Source organism: Vanellus vanellus (genome assembly GCF_965231255.1).
Source record: "Vanellus vanellus genome assembly, chromosome: 3".
NCBI lineage: Eukaryota > Metazoa > Chordata > Aves > Charadriiformes > Charadriidae > Vanellus > Vanellus vanellus.
Window position 1 is genome coordinate 36018660 of NC_138907.1, and position 24057 is coordinate 36042716.

A 24057-nucleotide genomic window follows, 5' to 3' on the forward strand; every position below is an offset into this window, starting at 1 on the left:
CGGTGGGCGCTTTTAGCGTCGCTACTTCGCAGGCGCCGGATCTGGGCAGGGAGCCGCGGGTCCGCACAGCCTCGGGAGGTGCTCGCTGCCCCAGCTCCACGCTGCGGCTCCGCCTGAGGCCGAGAGCCGTGTAGCTGTGCCGGCCGGAGGCTGGGTGTGACCGGGGGTCCTGGGGATGAGGAGGGGGCAAGATGGAGGGGACAGGCCCTTGGGGGGGTGTTGTCAGGGTCTGAGAGCAAAGCAGGCCCCTTTTCCCCATTGGAAACCAGCGTTCGGCTACACTGCAGTTTTAGTGTCTTAAGGGCAATAAGATAAACCTCATGCCTTAATGTCTCTGTGGGTGCACAGGCCTGGCCGCCAAAGGAAGTGCGGGGCTGGGATGAGGGGACCCGGGCCCCGTAGCTTTTGGCTGGGGGTGATGTAGGGCAGAGAGGTGGTGTGTGGGGTGCAGGCCGGCTGGCAGGGTCAGTGTAGTCTGTCCGTACCCCCCCCCCCCCCCCCCCCCCTCAGGAGCAAGAGGTGGAACTCCAGCTGTTCCCAGGCTCAAGGAAAGCTGTGTGTATGTGTCACAGCACCCGAAAATGTGCAGGTGCAGCCCCTCCTTGTCAGAGCTGCGGTGGGCTGCATGCAGGCTGTGACCCTGTAGCAGACAGCCACTGTCTTTGTAGGGGATCCACACAGTGCTTCACCACCTGATGATGGCTACAGGGGATGCTCGATCAATGCCAGTGCCCGCTTCCTTCAGCCCTTGCCCCTCTGCAGCCCTCTCCCCGTGGTGACAGACACACACACATACCCGAAGGGGCATTTTGGTCTTTTTATAGAAAAAGGCAACTATACAGACACATTTACACAGACAAGGGATGGGAAAGCCAAGGGAGCGGTCAGACCTCCCCCTGCAGCACAGGCAGGCAGCCTGCATGGGAAGGGAGTTGCCTCCTCTCACAGTGGGGCCTCATGTCACACAACCAGGGGGCAGAAGGAAAACAATGGCAGAATTCAAAAAAAAAAAAAAAAAAAAGTAGGGAACAAAGGCAAGGAGAGGGGGAGAAGGTTGGGTGTGGAGACCTCCTCCTCCCTCAGCCCAGCCATGGTGATGGCTCTTTATGTGGATGGGACATGGATGTCTGTGTCCCTGGGATACTGCTGGGCAGGGATGTCGAGGCTGGCTGGGGCCTTCCTCCCCGTTTGCAAGTCTCACCAGCAGGAGAAGTGGTATGGGATGTTTCTAGGCCCCCTGGAAGGAGAGGAGAGCAAGTCCCTAGGTACCTCGAGGACAAGGGCAAGAGAGGGAGTAACACTGGATACCAGCCTTCAACTCTGTCAGAGAGGAGGAGGCTGAGAATGGCTTTTGGCCTTGAGCTGGGAAAATTACGTAGCGTGGGAGGCAGCTGGACCTCTGTGAGATCCCAGGGGTTTTACACGCACACACACACACACACACAGAGCATGGGGAAGGAGAAGGCACATAGGCCTGAAGGCATCACACAGCGGAGCGCGGCAGGAGCCAGGCCAACCCTGCAGGAGTGGAACCGTCCCTGGATGTAACATCTGCCATGGCAGTGCGATTTGGCAGGGGCAGGCGTGAGGTGTTATCTCCCCACAGTGCCGAGGTATCCAGGGCCTCGGAGGAGGATGCGGAGCCATCTCTCGGTGTCCCTGCACCCTCTGGGTGCCTCTGCTAGATGAGAATTCGGAACAGGAAGGAGATGGCAGCTCCGAGGGCCAAGCCCAGTGACAGGAAAAAGGCCATGACGGCTCCAGCTGTCTCTGCTTCTTGGGCAAGCACTTTCCTAGGAGAGAAACAGGTGTTAGACCCATCCTTGCAGATGTGTGCCCCGTGGCCCACTGCGAGTTCAACAGAGAGGTGGGAGGAGGGCACAGAGGAGCCAGAAGCTATGCTCCTCTGCAGCTGAGGAACGGCAAGAGCAAATCCACCTTGGCTCCAAGAGCCTGCCTCCGTATTATAGGCTTGTAAAGAAAGAGAAAGTGCACCAGACAGGCTGCCCTGAAGCTCCCGGCACCAGGGGTGCCCATCTCTGACTCCTGCCCCTGTGCACTGCAGCCCGCCTGGCTGAATCCCAGCTGGGCTCCTCGTGCTGCCTGTGCTCCTGCGCTGGGCAAGGCTGCTCACCCTGCTGTGGGTGCTGTGCCATGCTTTGTTCCCCTCCAAATCCCTGCTGTGTCTGACCCCTTCCCCAGCATGGCAGGTGGGGAAAATGGAGAGCCCAAACAGTAGCTTGCTCACCTCTAGGATATGGAGGCACAAGGCTGGAGATGGGATACCGGGGCTGTCTCTCCGGAGGTGGTGTGGTGGTCCCCCTTGCGCCTGCATCCGCTTGGGGAGTGCTCACACCAGAGCTGGGCAGAGCTCCAGTTGTGCTGGGGCTGGCATCTGGGGGTGTAACCAACCCTTCCCCTGTCCCCAGCTCTTACTCACTTGGGCCCAAAGCACATGCAAAGGCTGGCCAGGTAGCCGTTGGAGATGGAGAAGAAGATCATGAAGACGATGTACCAGGCGTCGTGAGAGAATATAACAGGCAGGTAGTCTCGGGGCTGCACATTGCACAGCATGAAAAGGGGGATAAAGATGACACGGAGGCCCACCATCACTGGCAGGAGCCAGCTGTCCTTCCCGGGCTGGGAGAAAAACACAGGTCACTCACTGAGCAGCTGAGAAGTGGACATTCCCCATCCCATGCATGCTGGCAGGGGCTATACAGAGGCTGTCCCTACTGTGCCTGGGCTTTAGAGGAGCCACAGAGAGGGCTAAGTTGCCGAGAGACTTTCTCCGCTGCAACAAATCTCAGCATCGCCACTTGCTGTCGTAAGGAGGTCCTACTAGGTCTGAAAGTCCTATCCCAGCTGACTTGGAGAGCAGGAGCACTAGAGCCAAAATACTGAGCTGGGCTTGTGAGCGACTGCTAAGCCCTTGCTGGAAACAACAGGCAGCAGAGCCTCGTGCACACTCACGCAATCTCCTCCTGCAGTGAACCACCACACAGGACAAGGCTGGCTGAGGTAAATACCCTCTGGCACCACAGGGCCTGCAAACTGGGCTTTAACCAGCTCTTCAGCCTCCTACGCCATCCCCCAGCCAAGTGGGGCAAGATCCAGCAATCTGGGAAAGGGATTATGCTGGGGCTGTTTTGGACGGTGCTGGGTAAGGCACAGACCGAGTTATGGTCTCCACGGATCTTTACAGAATCCCTGGACATGTGAGGCTGGGACGAAGAAGGAGGCACCGTCCTCTTGTTTTGTCCCTGCAGCTGGGACCAAGGTAGCACCTGGTACGAGACATGCCTGGCTCCATCTGGGGTCCCCTCGGTAAAATGTCAGGGCTCACTGGTCTGGGGTCAGAAGAGACCCACAGCTGCCTTGGGAGCTGCCTGGGCTGCCGTAGCCACGGGACACTTCATGAGCACGGGGGGAAGCTGAGGTTAGGTCAGCTGCCGTGTCTGTGGGCAAACAGCCTCCCCTGCCTGAGGAAGAGAAAAGGAGCAAGCGGGGCCCCAACCAGGGAAATGAAGCCCAAACCGCAGGCAGTCAGACTTTCCACACAGCCTTGTTTTGGAAACGTCTCCTGCTGGGTCAGCCCACCACCGAGGCTGCGGGCTGGACACCAGGCAAGGCGGCTCATGGCCAAGGCCAAGGGCAGCCAGCAGTAATGGCCAGGGGAGAAGCAGCTCCAGGCCATGGGGAAGCCAGGCCCGGACAGACCCCACAGTGCATGCGTGGTGCTGAGGAGCTTCTCTAAACAAACAGCCTGAACAATACAGGGGGAAACGGCGCTTGGGGGGTGGGTGAAGGGGCAGGAAGAGAGACAGACAGGACAGCCCTCTCCCTCACCCACCCCCATCACAGCTCCCATCCCTCAGCCCCAGCAGCTCTGAGCCAGGCAGGGGACATGAGAGCAACGGGACATAGCCAGGGACAGCTCTGTGACCCACGTGGCATGGCTCTGCCCTGCTCCCAGGAAAAGGCTTTTTAAAGCAGCTGTGTCCTGTGCGGAGGCCAGAGGTTTTATTTTGGGCTGCCCTGTCTTTCACCCTCTTTTGCTGCCGCCATCCTGCCTGGCTGTTTGCATAGCTGGAGTGAAGATTTGTTTACAAAGAGGCTGAAATGGAGGAGACAGCTTCATCCAAGCCATGTTGAAAAAAGGGTGGGAGGAGGACAGGACAACACCATGGTTCTCGGCTCTGACCCATAAATCTCTGCTTAGGACTTAAAGCCAAGGCAGGAGTCAGCTCTGCACCTCCTTCCTCCAAGCCATGGATGGCAGCCCCAGTGAAAGCCATGGCCCAGGGGCATGGGATGGAGACTGCCTGGGCATTTGCTCCCTGCCCCATGCTTACCCATGTGAAGAGGGCAGTGAGACTCCGTCCTGTCCAGTCAAAGACATTAAAGAGCAGGAAGCAGGAAACAGGGATGAAGTAGAGACCTGCAGAAGGGGGAGAAGGTCACTGATAAGCCCAGGGTGCCCCAGGCCCTCCCGCCAATTGCACCGAGACTGTCTTTCAGGTCTAGGTCCTCCTGGTTTCCCACTAAGGGCTGGAATCATCTCCCAGCCAGGCCAGTGTTCACATCATGCACAGTGGTTTCCTCTTCCCCTCAGGTATACCTACTACTTCAAGCCCCACTTTCTTTTCTCCCAGTTACCTTGTTCCCAGATTCCTCCTAACCAACCCCCTCCCTGGCCACACTTACCCCATCTGTTTCCCTCTCCAAGGACAGTGGACACCTTAGCTGTGATGGAAGGAAAGACGCCGATGGTGACAGTGAAGACAAAGCAGACAGACAGAGCCATGACCCAGAGCTAGGCAGATGAAAGAAAGAGGCTGGTACCAAACACGGGGCAAGAGACCAGTGCAGGGCTGGTCTCCTCTCCCCATGCTTTCCTACACCCGTGCCTATCCCCTGGTATAAGGGGCAGGGCAGGGGTTGCTGGCAACTCACCTTCTTAAAAATAGCGATGACCGAGGGCTTCTCATCAGGGTTGTGGATAGGGATGATCTTTGAGTTATTCTGCTCCATCCCATTGGGCTCGTCTGCAGGGAGAGACACAAGTAGGGCATATCAGACCCCAGAAAGCTGGGATCTCATTCTTCCTCTCAGCTCTTCCTCTTTTTCCTTCCTCTTCCTCCTCTCAGCCCCTCACCTTTCTTAATCAGGTCTCTCTTAGTCTCCAGCTCTGCATTGTACACACGGTACTCTGTCTTGTCCTTCATGGAGTAGTATCGGAAGAAATCCTGCAGAGAGACAGCCACAGAGAACTCATTCATGCATAAGGAAAGAAGGCTGCCAGGGGCTGTGTGGCAGTAGCAGATATGGGCAATATGGACAAATGCAATATGGGCAAAGTATTCCTTCCACTTATGTCCGACACTGATGCTTTCCTGCTTACCCAGGGGCTCATTTCCACAGTACCCCAAGGATATTGGGGTATCTAAGGTGGGAATTACCCCAGAGAGCTCCCTCGGGACAGGGGAAAGCTTGCCCTGGCCCAGGAGGAGGAGGCTAGTAGGAGCCAAGGCTGGGGTGCTAGTGGTCCACAGTCCTTATGCTGTGATGCACAAAAAGGTCCCATGTCCCCACAGCCTTCCCCACCAGAATGACAAAGTCTCACCATGCGAGGCAGAAGGATGTAGGAGAAGATCGCCAGCCCAATCGCCAAACAGGCCGTGGTGAAGTAACCGATGAAGCTCTCAGGTTGCTTGGCGCCAACTGGGAGCACAGGAAGGGAGGAGATGGGGGGGGGGGGGAAGGAAGAAGATGATGAGGGTTGAGAGGAGCAAGGCCCTCCTGCCATCTCCCACCCAACCCTACAGCATGACCCCAGCAGATCCTGTTGACAGCAGTGCTCTGGGAAGGCCCTGTCACCCACAGGGCAGGGATTACTCACTGGCAATACTGAAGATCATCGCCAGAGCCGCAAAGGTGCCTGCCAAGCCCTGCCCACTCATGATGGGAGCCGTGTAGCTGGCAGGCAGGAGCCCTGCCAGCCCAAAGAGGCTGCTCTGAAGGATGGCGCCAAAGGCTGCGAAGGAGAAAGATGAGCAGAAATGAGAAACCAAAGGCAAGAATGGACTGCACCTCTGCAGGGAGCTGAGACCCCTGCCCAGCGAGGCAAGGCAGGACCTCCTCCTCCTTGGCTCTCCCGCAGTGAGGTTCACGCTTTTGTCTCCAAGAGATCAGCCCTAGCCATGGGGCTGTGCCCCTTTCCTTCCCCCCATGGCCTCACTCACAGTTGATGAAGACGATGCTAATCATGGTAAAGACGAAGAAGGGAAGAGGCTCCATGTCAACCTTCACCATGATCGCGGTGATTAAGAACACCAGCCCAATGGCCACCAGGCTGCCCAAGATGCGGATCTGCTGGGGAATTCTGTAAGAGAGGGTCTTGGTGACGAAAACCCACCCCCTGAAAGCCTGTGAGGCTGAGGCCAAGCTCTCCCATGGGAATCTCAGCCAAACCCCATAACAGGAGACCGGTGTTTTGCCTTTGACTTGACTGAACAGGCAGCATCTTGGCTCAGTGCTGGGGCAGAAGGATGACCCAGGGCTGGGCAGCCCTATGGGTGCTAGCAGGGGCAAGGACGGGGCAAGGCTCACCGCTGGTGGATGAAGGAGTTGAGGCAGGTGAAGATGAGGAGGGGCACCATGGCGCAGAGCGTCATGAAGTTGTCAAACATGGACTGCAGGTAGGAGGGGGGCACGGCAGCCCCACCAGTCTGGTTCCACAAGTGGCCCGTGTCCTCCAGGTCTGCAAGGCGGCGGATGAAATACTGCGAGGGAAGGAGCCTGGTGGGGCCGAGGTACTGCGATGCCTCCCCCCAGCACACTCAGGCCACCCTTGTCCCCCCTCCAGCCCCATTTGCAGCCCAGGGCTCTCCCTGACACCTCAGTGCCACTTGTCCCACCCAGGTCACCCACGCTTCTGTCTTCTGCATGCAAATGAGGGTGCTCTACGCTGTGCAGTGCTGCCACACCTACAGCATGGTCCCGAGAAGTGACAGGGGACAATTAGTGTCATGGGCAGCAGCAGGAGGGAAGCCCTCACCTCCCTGGCAGTCATGAAGAAATTCCATGGCAGCAGCGTTCCCAGGCCGAGAATGAAGAAGATCAGCCATACAGCCTTGTACCTGTGGAGGGACAGAGCAGTTTGCAGTGGGACAATGCGCAGGGCAGGGGACACACATCGCTTCTGACTGTCCCTGACCCTGCAGCTGGAGGCACCAGGAGGAGGAGGGAGAACAAAATTTATTGGCATGTCCCTGCTCCTGCCCTGCAGCCTCTGCTAGGCTGGGCTGCCAGAGGAGACATGGTGCCACAGAGGGGTTGTGGGAGGCCCTCCCCGGGAGGGTACGAAGGCAGGGAGAAGCTGGCTGCTCCTCGGCATGTGGTACCCAGATGCACAACAGCCAAGGCCAGAACTGGGAAGGAGTCAGGCTCCCCTGGCGTGTCCCAGAGCCAGGGACTGTTTACAGTCTCTTTGCTATGGAAAAGCTGATGGAGAGAGCACCTCAGGGAAGGGAGAGCTTGGTAGCCCAGTGAGCATGCAGGTGAGGGGTGCCCCAGATGCTGGGTCCCCCTGTCCTCCCTGACCTCCTGGTATTCTGGATGTGCCCCCACACCTGCCCTGCAGCCCGGCATTACCTATCTTGGGGCCCGTCTCTTGCTGTCATCTTGTGCAGCAAGCGTCAGCGCAGGTCCCAACAAGTCTCGTGGCTGCTCTCCGTCTGGAAAGCAAAAAGGATTTTATAGGGAAGTGAGAGACGCAGGCCAGGCAGGGACAGTGCTGGTTTTAACCCCTCAGGCCGTGCTGCCGCTAAGTACTCCACAGTACCGGGAGCCAAACAGAGCCGGCAAATGGTGAGAGCACAACGCAACAGCTTTTGGAAACCTGCGGCTCAGGGTCCTTCAGCTGAGGGGCTGTGACACACAGCCTTATTCTGCTGCCTGGGGGACACCAAGCCTTCTCTCTCTCTCAAAGGCAAACTGCTCTCCTGCAATGCCCGGGCTGCTCAGCTCCGGCTGCTCCACAGCCACAGCAGCCTCTTAAGGGATTTGTGAGCCTGCATCCCTCTGTGCCCCCAATCCCAGGGCTGTGAGCGAAGCATATGCGCAGCAGGCTGTGTTCCCCCCACCTCCCTCCAGCGCCCCCAGCACGGTGGCACAAAAGACACATTTAATTCAGCAGAATCATACAACACCCCCACACACACACCCCGCAACCCCGGTTCCAATTGCCGCTTCCCCGAGGCTCTCGCAGCCCTTTCCTGGGTCACCTTGGAAAGCCAAGGGCGTCCTTGGCACCGCTGTCACCTCCCCGGTGCCCACCGCTTCTTTCCCCCCTCCCCCATCACCACCTGCCCGGCCCCTGCCACCGCCATGGCGTTGCTCTCCTCAAAGACAGCCCCAAGACACCCGAGAAGGGGCCTTCCCTCCCCGGTGTCCCGTCCCGTCTCCCCCCGCCCCCGGCTCTCCCCGGGGCAGAGCGGGATTAGCCGCCCCGCAGAAGCCGCAGGCCTGCCTTGTCCTTTTCCAGTCCGGGCGGCGCAGCATGGGGTGCTCCGGCACCCCTCCCAGGGTTTCATCTGCAGCGGGGCTCCCGGCGCTGAGCCCCCGGACCCCCCGGGGCATGCCAGCCCCCGAGCCGCCCGCACCGCTGCCGGCTACAGCATCCTCCCCGCCCGCAGCCCGGCAGGTAGCGGGTGGGAGGGAGGAGGCGGGATGGAAGCAGCATGCCGGGATCTGTAGTCCCTTGCCAGCACCGGCGTGAGTTAAAGGCAGCGGAGCCCCGTCCTCCCTTGTCGCAGGTGGCCCGTGTGGTTCTGGGCACAGCCACATACCTTCCCCCCCCCCCCCCCCGTGTCGTCCGGCAGGTGGGGGAACCTACAGCTATGATGGAGCCGAAACATAGCCGGCAGGATGTGGAGAGGGGTTTGGGAAGCTCCTTGGCTGCTTGGAAAAGCTAGAGCAGGCTGACAGGTATGTCTGCACGGGACCGAGAGCCACACCAACCTTGCAGGTGCCACCCTGTTGATGCCAGAGCCATCTGCAGCACAGGTCCCCTGCCTTCCCACGCAGACAGCTCGGGGCATGACAGCTCCTGCCTTGCCCTTGTGAGCCACATGGGCTTCCAGAGAAAACATCCCAAAATCCCCTTCTGGCAGCCCGCCAGCGCCTCTGTGGGCAGGAGACGCTCTGAGCCCTGACCCGGGATTAGCAGGGGGATCTGCAATCACGACTGCCACCCCCTCGCACACAGAAACTCTGCTGGGGCCACTGCTTGGCCCCGAGCAAACAGATCTTACCCTCAAACAGGCAGGAGAATCCCAACTCCCCCCACGGGTCCCCAGCAAGCCCTCAACATGCTGCCTCTTGCCCAGCCAAGCCCCTGACTGCCCTCCCAGCCCCCCACCAGGTTGCATCGGTGTCCCCAAGAAACAGGGGCAGGGACCAACCCCACAGACATACCTGTGGAGGACAGAGCCAGGGCAAGCCCCGTGTTCAGTGTATTTGAAGGTGGTGTGTCCCCCTGGCTTCCGCACCCCCCTGCTCTTGGGGGTGAGCGTCAGGCCCCGGTGCAAGTCACGGGGGCCGGGACCATGTGGGACGAGTGGCATCCGCAGAGGAGGAGAGGTGTCGGGTACCACAGCTGGCACGCGGCCCAGGCCCTGCTGCCCAGGAACCCATCCGCAGGGAAGGGTGGAAGGGAGGAAGGGACGGGGTTGTCGTGAAAGAGGTGGCCGGAGGTGGGGGGGATCGGGGCGGCGGGGGGGGTGCTGCTCCACCACACTGCTTTCCCAGCTGCCTCCTGCTTCCGTCTGGAGAGCGCCCACATCCCTGTGTCGGGAGCCCGACCTCCTCAGCAGATGCTGCCCGGCCACAGCCTCCTGCCTGCTCTGTTTGTTTTCTGTCTCACTTCACTAACTGCCTCCTAATTTTTTTTTCCACAAAGCGCCAGTGCCTGCCAAGGGGCACACGGGTCAGCACTCATTATGGCAGGAAGTGCATCCAGCCGCCGGCTCTTACAAACAACCCTACAACAAACTGAAAAGGTCACACGAACCACCACCAGCAACAGGTGGCAACCCTGCTCCTGCCTGATGAGAGCAGCCCTACCTTCAGGGACCGGGGGACGGAGGCCACCCTCTGCCACCCGGCACAGCGCAGCTGTAACCACCTCCCAGAGGAGTCTCCTGATGTTTACCCCGGCCACTGGCTTGGTGGCAGCACAGCCTGGGGGACAGGGGAAAGAAGGAGCGATTGCGGTGCCTTGGTGTAAGGACATCCATTTTGTTCCTGGGTGTAGAGCGTTCCGTCTCATCCCCTCGGAAGCAATGCGTAAGCGGAAGGAGCAAGATAACAAGGAGTGGTCTTAACAAACCACAGGCTAGCACCTCTGAGCAGGAACAAACAAGAGATGGCACAATTTTAATTCCCCATTCATGTCGCACAAAGGCCTTGACAGACACCAAGTGACACCTGTGGTATTGGGCCACGCGCAGTCCCATTGCCAGCCAAGCCCTGTGAGCCCACGGCAGGGCCAGCCGTCACCAAAACCACCTTACCTCCGCAGAAGAACTTGCACTGCAGGACAGCCACACCTGCAGGCAACCATTTGTCACCAGGCTTCAGCAATTTCCCTACCTCTCCCTTCCCACGTATCGCCTTTTCTCCTGCTGCCTTCACCGAGGGTGAGCACAGCACACGCTTAGCTTCCCACTCAGGAGCAATTTCACGGTGCTGGGCAGGGATGCTATGGGCTTATACCCAGAAACACCAGCTCTTCTTTAAAGAAAAGTCCTTTAAGCCACACCAAGCATAGCACCGTCCTTGCAGTCCCTAGCCAAGGCCTGATGGTGAAGACCCCGTGTCCTCCTGCCACCACGTGTAGAGGATCACTTTGCAGGGATAAGGTCAGCACTTCCTCCAAGCACGGCCAAGACGGGGCAGGGCCAGATGCCTCCCCGGGCTTTGCCCCATCCCCTACATCCGCTCACCCCCCCGGGAGACACCAGAGCCCTCCCGGCAGGAAGGCTGATCTGGGGACCCATTGAGGTTTACCTGCGGGCAGGGAACAAGCCCAGCACGGGTGTGCAAGTCACATGAAGCCCTGGTGATCGTGACTCAGCTGAAGGATGGGAAATGCTCTGAGACCGCCTTCTTCATGAGATTTCATGTGTGTTGCCTGAACTCTAACCACGTCGCTCACGGGTCCTCCTACCTTGTGCCGGGGTCCAGGGAACCAGCCTCCCAGGCAGTGTCCTACCTGCCTCCACCTTCAGCCACCAGCTGCGAGGACACGTGCTTGTATTTCACAAGACGTATGAGTGTGCATGATTGAGCACCATCACCTCAGCGCTGGGTCAAACGTAAGCCCTCCCAAAATATGGACAGGTACCCTGGGTCAAATCAGAGGCTGGTCTGGCTCAAAAGCTTGTCTCCATCAGAGGGCAAAAGCAGATGCCAAGAACGGGTAAGAGTGGCACAGGCACAGGCTAACTCCCTGGCTGCTCCCCCAAGCCTCCGAGCTGGGAGGGATGTGCCGTTCATTTGTTTTGTAGCCCACAGTGGGTTTCGCTTCTGTGAAATCCCTGCTTTCCCCTCTAACTCAGGGGCCTCTGAGCAAGGGCAGCGTCTCTCCCCCGCGTGCAGGGCCTCGGCCAGGGTTCACTCCCCCTTGCCATCAAAGGGTGGATGAACATTGGAGTGGCTTCTCCATGCCAGCCACGGCTTTACACGCCTGGATCGTATCCACCCTACAGCACGTTTTCCAAACAGAGAAATTCTAGCTCACTTAGTCATTCAGGCACAGCTCCACGCCTTTGGTCCTCCTTGTTGCTTTCTTCCCAACCTTCTCCGGCTCCCTTCAACCCTTCCAGAGATGCTGGGGCTGGGAGCACACAGGGACTGCGAGGGGGTGAGACGCCAATTTGAAGAGCTGCAAAAGGCTTTCCTGCTTTGTTTCTGCTTTGTCACTCACAAAGATCATTGGATGTGTTTTTTTTATGCTGGAAATATCTGAAGTAGCCCCAGGCCTTGCTGTGAGTGGCCAGCTTAGTGTGTAATCTTGTTTGTGGATTTGGGGCTTCTCCCCCCCCCCCCCATCTATCACTTGATATTTATCTAAACTGAATTTCATCTGCCTAACACCCGGTGTTGTAATGGTCTTCTGTACTCTTCCTAGCTGGCACTTGCCCCCACAAACCTGAGTAATCCAATCGCCTCAGCAAGCCCTGTCATCTCATTGCTCATTCCCTTTTCCAGGTTGCTCACAAACATGTTGAAAAATACATGAGAGCCAACATAGCGATCTCTTTCCACCACAAAGACTGACCGCTGACTCCTACGCCCTCCTTCCTGTTTTTGTACCAATTATGAAGCCATGCAAGGACCCTCCCTCTTGACCAGCCAGTTCCCTTAAAAACTAGGCTGAAAGCCCTGGTTTAATGTTTTTTTGGGAAGTGGCATGGGCGCCCCAAGCCCAGAGTCTCTACAAAGCGCTGCCCCAGCTTGGGGGGCTCCTCGGCAGGAGGCTTCCCCCCCAGCCCACGGACCCTGTCCCTGTGCAGGCACCTGGGCGGCGCAGCAGATTCACTAGTCAGCTTTTCCCTGAAGTTCCCTCCAGCCCTTCTTAGAAACCAACGTCACATCTTTCCCCCCTCCCAGTCCCCAGGGGCCGGGGCAGTGGTGAATGAATGACTAGAGGCCACACGTGACAGCCAGCCAGTTCACCCTCCCTTTCCTTCTGCTGAACATCTATCTCCTTGCCCTAGTCACTTGTTGCTGTCTAGCTTTGCTTTCTAACCTTTCCTCTGCAGATGCGCTGAGGAGCCTCACAAAAGAAGGTGGCAGAAACTGCTCAGGCTCTTCTGGAGGGGACAGAGAGGCAAAATCTTCATCTGGCTCTTCTGCTATGGCCTCTTTTCCTCCAATCCCCCATCCCTCTAACGGACTGCAACAAGCTTCCTACTCCTGATGTGCTTTGTGAGCAGTTTCCATGAGAGAGCTGACAGCACTTGCTATTGTTCTTCTTCTCCTTTCTGAGCCCTGCCTTTCTGCAAACCGGCTTGCGGCACCATCCGCTCCCCCTGTCTGCTCGTTCCTGCATCCTGAGGAGGGAGGTCAGCGAGACAGCGGGATGGGGGCATTTCTGCCTGTGCTCCCCCTTGCCTCGCTGCGGGCCGACGAACCCTCCGCACCACCATGGCCTGGCAGGCAGAAAAAAAACCCGCAAGGCAGTCCGTGCAGCAGGGTCCCTGGGCAGCATTTCTGACCTGCTTCACCTTGTCCCCTCCACTCCATGGGCAAAAGGAGGCAGCTCTAGACCCTCTCTGCCTTCAGGCTTGTGGCACTTGCAGCCACCCCACAAACACCTCGCAGAGCAGAAGCCATGAGGGCTGTCCCTGCTTCCAGCACCCGTCGCCAGCCGTTATCTCGGCTGCCGGGTGGTGCGGGGGGAGCACTCAGCCCTCTGGTGTGTTTTGAACTGTGCACACCAGCCAGCTGCAAAGTCCCTTATCTGGAGAGTTCAAGGAGCCCTGAGAGGCTCCCTGGGGGCCCTCACCCAGGCAGGTGAAGCGACCCAACCGGGCAGCAAATTCCCCAGGGCCCGGTGGGACTCCAGTACTGTCCCTGAGGGGCTTCCCACCAAGGAGAGGGGAGCAGGTAGCGACAAGGCAAAGCCAGCCATAAAACTGCCCTAGGCAACACTGCTGGGAATCTTCCACCCATCGCTGAGTCCCATGAGGCCGTGGGCATCCACCTCCCCACTGGAGCTGCTGAGTGGGTTTCCAGCCCTGACATATTGCTGGCCAAACACCAACAAGGGTGCCCTACCGATAGCAGCCCCATGATGAAGGCACACACCTCTCTTAGCACACAGTGAGTGCCCAAGCCTGGTCACGCCTGGTCCCCAGCCACAGAAAACCCCTCCAGACACCCACACAACACCCCCAGACTGGCGATGGGTGCTCCTGCTCCATATCCCATCAAACGCTGGTCATTACCCATGATGGAGGGACATTTTAATGACACAGCAAGAAGCTTACCAGAAGGGCAGGTTGGTGCCAGACCCTCACTCCTGGTCACTTCAGGCCACAGGACTGTGGGGACAGCACAGCCTTGGGAGAGGCAGGAAAAGCCCTGCAAATATCAGAGCAGTCACTTGCTCCAAGGCCGGTGGTTTGAGGGCACAGGAGGAGATACAGTGGCTGGGGGGAGCAGGAGTTAAGGGGGATACGTCATTTCTGAGGAGGCGTCAGAGCGGGAGAGATAAGCTGCTCTTGGGAGCCTGTTTGCAGAGACAGGATTCATAGGGACTCTTCCAAGGAGCTGGTTTCCCTGATGGCACTGTCCCCAGGGGTAAAGACCATCCCCTCCAAGCCATAACCCTGACCTGCTTCTCGTCAGGCTGGGGAAGGAGGCACGTTATTCCAGGGCTAGGTTCAGGCTTCATTTGTTGGAAATTTAGGAAAATAAAGACTCTTTCTCCCAAGGGCGGAAGGAAGAATTTGCTTAGGGCTTCACTCAAAGCAGCTGCAGAAACCTCAAAAACCAGGCAGAAACCACCTCCAGGCCCTGGACAGTACCTCCAGGCAGCTTTCAGCACCTCCAGGAGCTGCCTGGGGGCGGAGGGAGTGGGGGGAAGGACCCACTCCAAGCAGGCACAGAGGCTCACCCAAGATCATGCCACCCAGTCATGGCTTTCCATGGGACCACCATGGGTTTGGGGAGAGCCCATGGATGCCTCACCCCAGATCTTCATCCTTGCCCAGCATCCTCTGCAGCCTGCAGCCCCCCACAGCCCACGTCCGCAGGGCTGGTCCAAGCCCCCCAGGGGTGCCAGCATGGGTGGTGGAGGTGCTGCCTGGCTCTGCCCGGGGAACCGTGGATACGGGGGGGTGCTGTGGGAAGGGGTGCTCCCCTGGGGTCAGCCAGGGGGCCGCAGAAGGAAGAGGCACAATGGGAGGAAGCCACATTTCCGCTTCCCAATGGAGAAAACCCTACAGAACCCCTGGGGAGAGCAACCGGACAGCATTAATGTAAAAATCAGCTGGGAGAACAAGCAGCGGCCAGAGGCAGTGCCGAGTCAGGAGCAGGTCCTCCTTGCATGGAGGAGCCTGGCGCTTGGTGCACTGGTGGCACAGGCCACCACGTACTGGGACAGCCATGCACAGAGGACAGAGGCAATCCCAACCATGCCACAGCACAAGGCACAGTGCCCTGCCTGCCCGCAGCCCAGCTCTCCTGCAGGCAGGTGACACTCCTCATTTCCATCCAACTGGGTGGGATGGTCCCTGCTGGGCTGGGGCATCGGTTGGGTAAGACCCCCTAGGGCATGGTTGCCAGATGCATCTCTTCTGCTTTAGTAGTTTCCCCCGAGTCATGCTTGGGCTTGCTCAAGAGGAATCCCTACCTGTACAGATGATATCTCGGCCTGCTGCACCTTGGGCAGCAACAGCACGTCAGAGGGATGGGCTGAACCTACGGGACCGTATCCCCATTTCTCCTTCGTGTCTGCAGCTGCAAGGAGTGAAGGTGAGATCCGTAAAGAGGAAGCACACGGCAAGAGGAGACAAGACCAAAACAGTCTGTGACCAGTCAAGTATGAAGATAAGGAATCAATGAATGCATGGGAAGAAACCAAGGCAGGCAAGGCTGGGAGACAGTCTCACGGATGGGGGATGAAAGAGAGGGGCAAATGAGTTTCTCCATACCCTGCCATACCTACCAGCAACACGTGGCTACCCTGAGGTCAGCGCTCAGGGAGCAGTAATGGGGGGAAGAGCAGGACAGCAGAAGGCCACCTGCCACTGGTGGCCCCTAGGGTGCTGGGATGGGCAGGGGAGAGGATTTCTCCTTCATTGCTTCATGTTCCTGGTCCCAGGACTGAGCTTAGAGCTGACAGAGCCAGGAAGGAGTACGGCCAGGAATGACACAAGGGAGCTCAGCAAGGAGCAACCTGCGGGTGAGGGGCTGGAGGAGAAGGATGAGCATGGCTTACGCTGCAGCCAGAAGGTTCTCAAAACAGCCCTGCAGTGAGGGGCAAGGCATGGGGGGCTGTGAAATCACTGGGAAGTTCAAAAGCCCCTCTAAATCCTTCCCCAAGCTACACACGGAGCCCCTGCTATGAATGGAGCCACCAGCGGAGGAGGATCAGAGGGCTCAGCTCAACCCCAAACACATTCACCCACCCCAAATGCCACTGTGCACTTTATGGAAGCTCCTCTCCTCCAGGAGAACCTGAGCACAGGGCTTGCTCGCTTGACCCCCAAAGCATGAGGCTCCTTCTGGAGCAAAACCCCATGCGGTCCAGTGCAGCTGCAGAGCTGCCCGGGAGAGGAAGAGCAGGAGAAACCAGCAGCGAACTTGCAGCAAGACCACCTGCCCGCAGCAGCCCCCTGCCCGCTGCCACCCAGCCACCTCCGGCACCCTGAGGCACGTCCTCTTCCTGGGGGAGAGGCCCCATCCTTCCAGCTCTGGCTCCTTCCCATATGGCGCATGTGCCGGGTGGAAACACTCAGAGCTGGCAGCAGGCAGGACCCCCACTGCTGAGCCACGTGCCCCTGGGCCGTGCTGCTCCGGAGCCCCCCCCCCGCCCCCAAGCAGGTAGGAGAGGAGAGCATCCCTGGGGTTGGATGGAGTGAGCCTTGTCCCTGCACCCAGAGGACTTGGTGGAGGGGCCACCGCAGGCTGCCAGCTCTGCCGGGGGAGCTGCCACAGGGGCAGAGCTCGTTTTGCCCCCGCTCAGCAATTTTTCAGAAGCTGGTCCAGGCTCCACAGCTGCTTCCAAATTAGGGGCGGGGGGGGGGGGGGGAGCAGAGGAGTGAAACCAGAGCCAGAACAACACGATCTACCTTCAGTGTCACCATCTCCCCATCTCCCAGAATTTGGAGGGGGCAATTCCTTCCTGCTGACCAGCAGCACCCCCCTCCCCCTCAGGCAGAAGCTGGGATGGACGTGTGGGGGCCCACCACCACCAGGCCTGCGGCAGGTTCGAGGTTGGCTCAGTCCTCCGCATGTCAGCTGTGCCCGGCAGCCAGGACAAAAATACAAGGGCTATTTTGGGTCCCTGCAGACCAAAGCAGCCTTTCGCTTGTAGGCCAGGTCAGGAACAGGAGCCCTGGCTGACCGCTGCTTTCAGCTTGAAACGTCCGCAGCCCTACTGGGAAAGGGGATGGTGAGCGGGGAAGCAGGTTTTGGCGTCCACCATGGTGCTGCATGGTCCCTCTGCCAGCTGCCTGTCCTGCCAAGATCCCGCTCACTGCTTGGACAGACGCAGCATTTGCAAACCCCGAACGGGCTTCAGCTGCTAAATGCAGCCATTTCACAATGGACGAGGGTACAACCGCTCTGCTGCAGGAGATGAGGCATGTCTGTCACCCCCTCACCCGCTTTGTCCCAGCCAAGGAATGCCCCACGATCCCCAGAAACAAAAGGAGGGAGAAGGGATGGATGCCCTGGCTGGGTCTGAGTTGGGGCCGCTCCAGGAGCCACACACGCCTGCACATTTCCCAGCTGAATTTAAATTAGGCTGAGGGGAAGATGCTGCCTGCTGAGAGCCGGCCTTGCCACGTCGCTGCTCTGCAGCAGCTCCAGAAGAGCCGCATGGGCAGCACACGGTCTGTGGACCGAGGAATGGAAAGCCAAGGTGGCAGCACGCCATCAGCGGCGTGGAGCAAGCAAACGCCTTGGAGTAAACACCCAGGGCGGAAACGCCACCTCTGGCACCCTCTTCCCTCCTCCCTGGACAGCTCAGCTTCCCCAAACGGCCTGGCAGGACTAAGGTCTCACATGTGGAGCCAAAGCAAAGGCTCAAGGCGGACACGTCCTTTGGAGGGAATAAGTCAGAGCCCAAACCTCCCGCTCTTGGCGCTGGCCTCAGCTAACCCGCGGCAAACAGGAAAACCTTTATGCGAGCAGGATCAGGCAGAGAGAGCCAACAGGAGATAGGGAGCTCACCTCTGTGTCTGCCCAAACCCCGGCAAAACAGACTCTCCCGCACGACCGACAATAATAAGCCCAGCCACAAGTAGGGAAAGGGCAAGTCACATCCCCTCCAACTCCCAACCAGCAGGTGCTGCCGCATCCATGCGACCAGCCACCACCTGGTGTGCCGCAGCCACGAAGTCCTGGGCTGCCTGGGACCATGAGCATCCTCGGGGATGCCTCAGGGAAGCATGGAGACCCCTTGCACGGACACCCCCCCCCCATGTGCTCTGCTCCTGCCAAAACTGCCCTTTGGAGAGGGTAGTGTTGGCTTGCAGGCTCTGCTGGCCTCCCAGCCTCTTCCGTGTTAATTTGGGGAGCAGAGGAGACGAGGGCAGCTCCAAGATGCCCCACTGGGAGACCCAAGGGTGTCGTAGTGTCCATCAGAAGTGGACTAGCCATCCAGCGAGGCGTCTTGCCGGAGCTTGCCAGGGTGCCTGAACACACTGGGATCCCAATGCGCTCCCAACAGCGATGCCAGACAATAGGGAGCCCCGGGGCTGACCCCTGCTGAAGCAATCCCTTTCTGGCACACCACATCCCCCTCACAACCACAGGGAAGGAAGGGAGGGACAGCTGGTGGCGGACGACTTGTGTTTGTTTATTGTCGGGCCAGGCTATTTACTGCTGTTGGGTTTTGTTTTGGGTCGAAGGCTCCTCTTTTGGAGCAAGCCCAGCTGCAGAGCCCAGGCAGAGCGAGCGTGGGGCACTACGGCAGCTCCCTCAAGCCCCCGTGCAGCACGGCTCCAGCCTCCCATCACCCAGGCACACCGCTCCCGCTGCCTCCAGGGTAATAGCCCTGTCCGGGAACACGCCGGCAGATCGATTCCCTGATGTGGTTCACCATGTGGTCACACCAGCCTTGTATTGCCACGAGGAGAGGGTGTGAAGACGGGAAGGAGAAGCTGCAGGGGAAGGTGGGTCGTTTCTTAATGGCTTGGTTGTCTTGCTGTTGGTCTGCCTCCTCTTGTGGTTAATGGATAATGTTCCCACTCTCATCGGGATGGCATGGAGACCTACCCAACCCCGCCAGCCTCAGCCACAGCCCAACGCCTACTAACCCTGATGGGCTGAAAGCACTGTGCTCCCCACATGTACCTCGCAGCAGCAGGCTCCCCGAGGGGGCAGAGGTCCCATCCGGAGCAAATACCGTCAGGAAGCTCATCCACAGCACCATGGGAGGATATCCCAGGCAAAAAAATGGAATTGCCTCCGACTTGATCCTGAAGCCAGGAAAAGATAAGGCCTGTCGAAGGCAAGGCAGGCAGCTCCTTCAACCCTTAGTCCCTGGCCAGGACCAAGAAGGGAGCTGTGCCACCAAGTCCCTCCTGCCTCCCCCAGCTGTTCTGCAGCAGTAATCCCCAAGCATAAAAGAAGGGAGCTCCTCTCATGAGGGTTTCCCACGAGCAAACCTGTAGCAAAACTCAAACTGGGCTGCCCACCCCAAAGCCCTCACCATCTTTCAGCTCCTCCACGCAAGCCGACCCTTGGCCTTGTCCCTGTGTGGCATTGGTGGGTGGCTGTGCTGGGTGTAATGAACCAGGCAGTGGTGAGGACCACGCTCGGAGCCACAGCACAGGCAGCAGTGGGAGAAGATAAGCAGGGTGGCCCAGGCAGGACGCCCCTCTCCCCAGCAGCCTTGCAGGAGGCTGGAGCCATTTAAGTGGCAGTGGGGGGGTGCTGGTACACATTCAGGTTGATGGCTTGCCCTTGGCACAGCAAGGCTGATGACCCAGTCCTGCTGCCGTGACTCAGCCTTGGTACGTGGCCGGAGCGGGCTGCTTGCTGGGCAGGAGGCTGACCACACGACCCTCCGGTCCTACCGCTGCTCCTGACCCAGCTGCATCCCTCCCAGCCTCGCTCTTCTCCACCTCCAGCCCCTGCCTGCCTCCTCCCTCTGCAGCTTCCCGGCCCGCAGGCTCCATGAATTTCCAGCTGAAAATTTCACAGTGAGGAGCTTTCACATCAGACAAGTCCTAAAGGACATGAACTAAAGCAAATCCCGCTGGCAGCAATGTGGTGGAAAGAAGGCAAGGAGGCTCTGCAGAAATCTGCCTGATTTCCTGCTGGCTTCTTCTGCATGTGCCGGCAGGCAGGTAATAGTTCTCCGCTCCCCTTTGGCTTCAAAAAAAGCCGGTCTCCTGGAGATGAAGCCTGACTGTGCTCACTCATGGTTAACTAAGTGGCCAAAAGACAGCCTTGAGCACTGCACCCAGAATGCCAGACTCACCGATTTGTGTCACGGATGGTGCATGACAGCCACGCATACCCAGTGCTTTGAGCCTCCCCTTTCTTGGGGATCGGCGAGACCAAGGAAAAGCCTGCTCCAAGCCGGAGCAGGACCAAAATGTCACAGCAGTGATGTTCTTCACACCACCAGCATCAGCAATGAAGTTACAAAGGGCTAGCACTATCCCTACACAACAGCTTCTTTTGTCTCATGGGAGCAACAACACATTCCTCACGCAGCACCACAGCTCCTCTCCCACAGGGGTCCCCCAGAGCCCACGTACAGCCAGTCCCCCAACCAGGTCTGCGGGGTCTGGAGCGGGAGATGGGGTGCAGTGCTGCACGGCAATCTCAGCTGGGGGAAGTGGGGTCCCTCTGGACCACACATCCTGATGTAACCAAACCCACCCAGGGTCTACCACTACTCCACATGCTGCTTTCCCCATCCCACATCTTGAACGTTCTTAACCGAGACAGCACTTAAGTCTTTATCACACCACTTAATCAAATCCTAATAGCTGTGTGGCCGTTAAAACCCTGACTCCTGCCCATCAGCAAACGCCTGTGGCTCACTCTGCACAGTGCTCTGCACCTGAGCTTGCTGGCAGCTGGGTACAATTTAGCACGGAGATATGACCCCGGAGAGCTCGCAGTCCTGCAGCCCCAGCGGCACCAGTTACAGGGCAGAGCTAGGTGCTGGGGGGCTCAGCAAGGTGCAGGGAGGCGAGTGGAGTTTGCACTGTGGGGTCGATACTGAGCTGGCAAGGATCGCAAGCAAACAGCACTCTGCTGATAAGAGCGGGTGTTGCAGCTCCCTTCACACTTGCCAAGGACCGGGATGTTACACTGGACGAAAACAACCGAGATCTATATGTGTCCCAGAGACAACATCGGAGGCTGCTTGCCGGCTTCCCAAAGCTGGTGATCGGTGCTTTCCCATCTGGACAGGACAGGCAGGTGCTCCTGGGCTCCCTCTGGCCCAATGGGCCGGTCCCCAGCCCTGACTCTGCCAGGGGAGCGGGGAATGGAACCAGGCAGAGCGAAGAAGGTGCAACACGGGAGCGGGTGAACGGGTGCCTTGTCTTCCACGCCCTGGCTTCCCCCAGACCACAACAAGGAGGGAGACGGGTCAGGCCAGGGCAAGAACAAAGCCTGTGGCTCATCTTCAAAGAGGAAGAGGCTCATTAATACCTCCCAGCCCAAGATAATGAGAGCAGGGATGCCATGATGGGGAAATGATGCCAGCAGTTAATTACGCAGCTTGTGGATGAAGGGAGAAGAGGGACAACTGCAGGATGAAGGTGCCGCACTGCCCTGTGTGCTGCTGCTACATTTGCTGGTTCAGGCTGGAGTGAATTTCTTCCATCCTCTTCACTCCAGATACCTGCTACAGCGTAGGCCCTCGCCTCTCATCTGTGCTAGCTGGGGGGGAACGGCCACTCTGCAAACCATCTTCTGGGGCCTATGCTACACCCCTCAGTGCTACACAGGAAGCGCCCCTGCTCTGTGAAGACCTTCTCGATGACCCAAGAGCAAGCCTGCCTGTCTTTTCCAGGAGCAAAAGGCAATGGTGGGAGCAGGAGTGCTCCAGAGGACACACGTCTGGTGTTGGCACTGCACTGACACTGTATCAATGGTCCATGAGCTACACTCAGACAAGCAGTGAACCCAAGAGAAAAGCATCCCTGCCTAGTCACGTCCTGAGAGAGCTTTGTACTGAAGGCAAGCCTGAGGGAGCCTGAGCCTGTCCGGCAGCTTGCAGGGGCCGGTGAGCGGAAACGATGCCGCCAAGCTGGGATGAGGTGCAGGAGGGGAGTGGGATTTCCCGTGTCGGCATTCACAGAAGTCCCTCAATTGTGTCGGCTCGCAACAGGCAACTGAGGGGTTGTTGGGCTGCTTCCTGCTTCGGAGCAGCCGGGAAGCGCATCCAGCTGTGGCCAACAGCTGCACAAATTCCTCCTGCAGCCCCTAGCCCTGGGGAATCTACTGGGCTCAAGGATACAGGCTCACTTGTCTGCGATCCCACAGCCCCAAGGCTTGGCTGCTACTGCCTTCCCACACAGCCCGCAGCTCCACAGCCTGTTCCCGAGAGGCAGATGGGAGCGCTGGTAAGTACAGGCAGGGTCTGTGTTGGTCTGGCAGTATTAGCACCTAGCAGGGGTGTGAGGCTCAGATTTAACTAGAGGTTTAGATTTAACTCCAGGGGTGGGGAGGACAGCACAAAAGGGCTCCACAGGAGCTCTCGGCACACCTGCCTGGACCAGTATCTCCGTTAATGCAGCCGGTTTGCTCAGGAACAAAAAGAAACGCTTCCTGAAATCTTCCACAGCATCCCACAGCCAACTCAGAGCATTTTCTTGAGCAGGACCCCGGCGCAGCGGTTTTGCTGCCAGCCCAAGGGTGCTCTGCCCCACTGCTTTCACAACGGCACATGGCACCCAGCCCACGCATCTTCCAGCGGGTCCTCACAATGCGCGCCCAGCTGCGGCACCCACCAGCCGTCATCATGCACACACACAAGTGCTCGGTAAAGATGCACATCCCTGAACCTGGAGGACCGCTGCACAACCCCCTCGGTGAAGTCCTGCATCCCAGGCATCAGAGCATCAGCGTGTTTCGCATCCCCAAAACCCCAGGCTGGCTGATCCGCTTCGCATCCCCCAAACCACATGCTCTTCCCCCCCGCAGTTAATTAGGAAAGGGGATTTGGAGTTGTCGTGCGAGGCAGCGAGGAAGAAGACACCCCCACCCTTTTCCCCCTCATCCCAAAAGGCAGCATCTATGCATCACCCCACACACCCACCCACCCCCCAAGCAGCGACCCACACGCCGCCTCCCCCCCCGGCGCCCTCCGAGGCTCCTAGCAGGGTTTCAAAGCTGCCGGGTGCGTGGGTTCCCCACGCACCCGGCAGCTTTGAAACCCTGCTAGGAGCCTCGGAGGGCGCCCGGGGGGTTGCAAACCCAGCGACTTTGAGGCTATACCTTAAATAGGGGCGCCCACCGCTGCCCCCCCGACTCCGACGCCTTCTGTCCCCGATGCGGATGGGAAACCACCACCGCCGCCTCCCTCCCCGCTTCGCAAACCCCTCCTCCGTTTTTTGCCGCTCTTCAGCGCCACGCGGTTCCAGCGTGGGGAGAAGGGAGGGGGGAAGGAAAGCAGCGGGTTTTCCTTCCTCCTGCCCTCCCCAACCTTCCCGCGGGGGGACGGGGGGGGAGAACCGGGAAGATGCGCCGCGAACCCTCCGCGGGCAGCGGTACCCACCCCACGGGCTGAACCCACCTGCGCCCCGGCTCTTCCACGCCGCGCCGCGCCGCTTACTGGTCCTGGCCCTGGCCCTGCCTTCTGGGCTTGCCCGCCCCTGGCTCCCCCCACTTTCCGCCCTTCCCCGCATCCCCACGCCCCGGGAAACCCCCGGCCCTCCCCGCCCAGGGTTTTTAGCAAAGCGCAGCCCTGGTGGAAGAAGAGCAGACCCCCCACACGCTCCTGCTACACTCCTGAGCTGCCCCCAGCTCCGGGTTTGCGTTAATACCCATATATTAGTAACTATTGTAGGGCTAAAGGGAGCTATACGTTATATTTGTATATCACGCTCTAAATGGAGCGTGAACTGGCCCCATTCGCTTGGTCCATCGCTTGTCCCCGGCGCTGCATCCTAATCTGGACAAAAACCCCGCTCTGCTGGCAGTCAACACTTAATTGGTGTAAGTGTACATACATATATTTTTATATATATATATATATATATGGTTACGGAGAGAACTGAAGACAGCTTTTTGCACTGTGAATTCATGGTGGTGCTACCCAGGAAGGCAGGCAATGCACAGACT

General features: G+C 58.7%; 1 protein-coding gene across 7 annotated transcripts; it reads right to left on the bottom strand.

The window, feature by feature from the left end:
• Positions 1–803: 803 nt before the first annotated feature.
• On the bottom strand, positions 804–23569 carry SLC29A1 (solute carrier family 29 member 1 (Augustine blood group)). Of its 7 annotated transcripts, none has more exons than XM_082481959.1 (13): positions 23510–23569; positions 7657–7739; positions 7061–7142; positions 6613–6785; positions 6246–6385; positions 5903–6037; positions 5627–5724; positions 5159–5249; positions 4957–5048; positions 4708–4816; positions 4356–4441; positions 2441–2640; positions 804–1793 (listed from the first exon to the last, which is right to left on the bottom strand). In XM_082481959.1, the coding sequence occupies exons 2-13, from the start codon at positions 7683–7685 to the stop codon at positions 1682–1684; spliced, it is 1347 nt and encodes a 448-aa protein (XP_082338085.1). In that variant the 5' UTR covers positions 7686–7739; positions 23510–23569; the 3' UTR covers positions 804–1681. The 7 variants fall into 7 exon arrangements, 6 of the variants coding, with proteins under 6 accessions (XP_082338085.1, XP_082338090.1, XP_082338087.1 ...); XM_082481964.1 differs by lacking the exon at positions 23510–23569 and adding an exon at positions 23212–23331; XM_082481961.1 differs by lacking the exon at positions 23510–23569 and adding an exon at positions 14061–14197.
• Between the last annotated feature and the right edge of the window lie 488 nt (positions 23570–24057).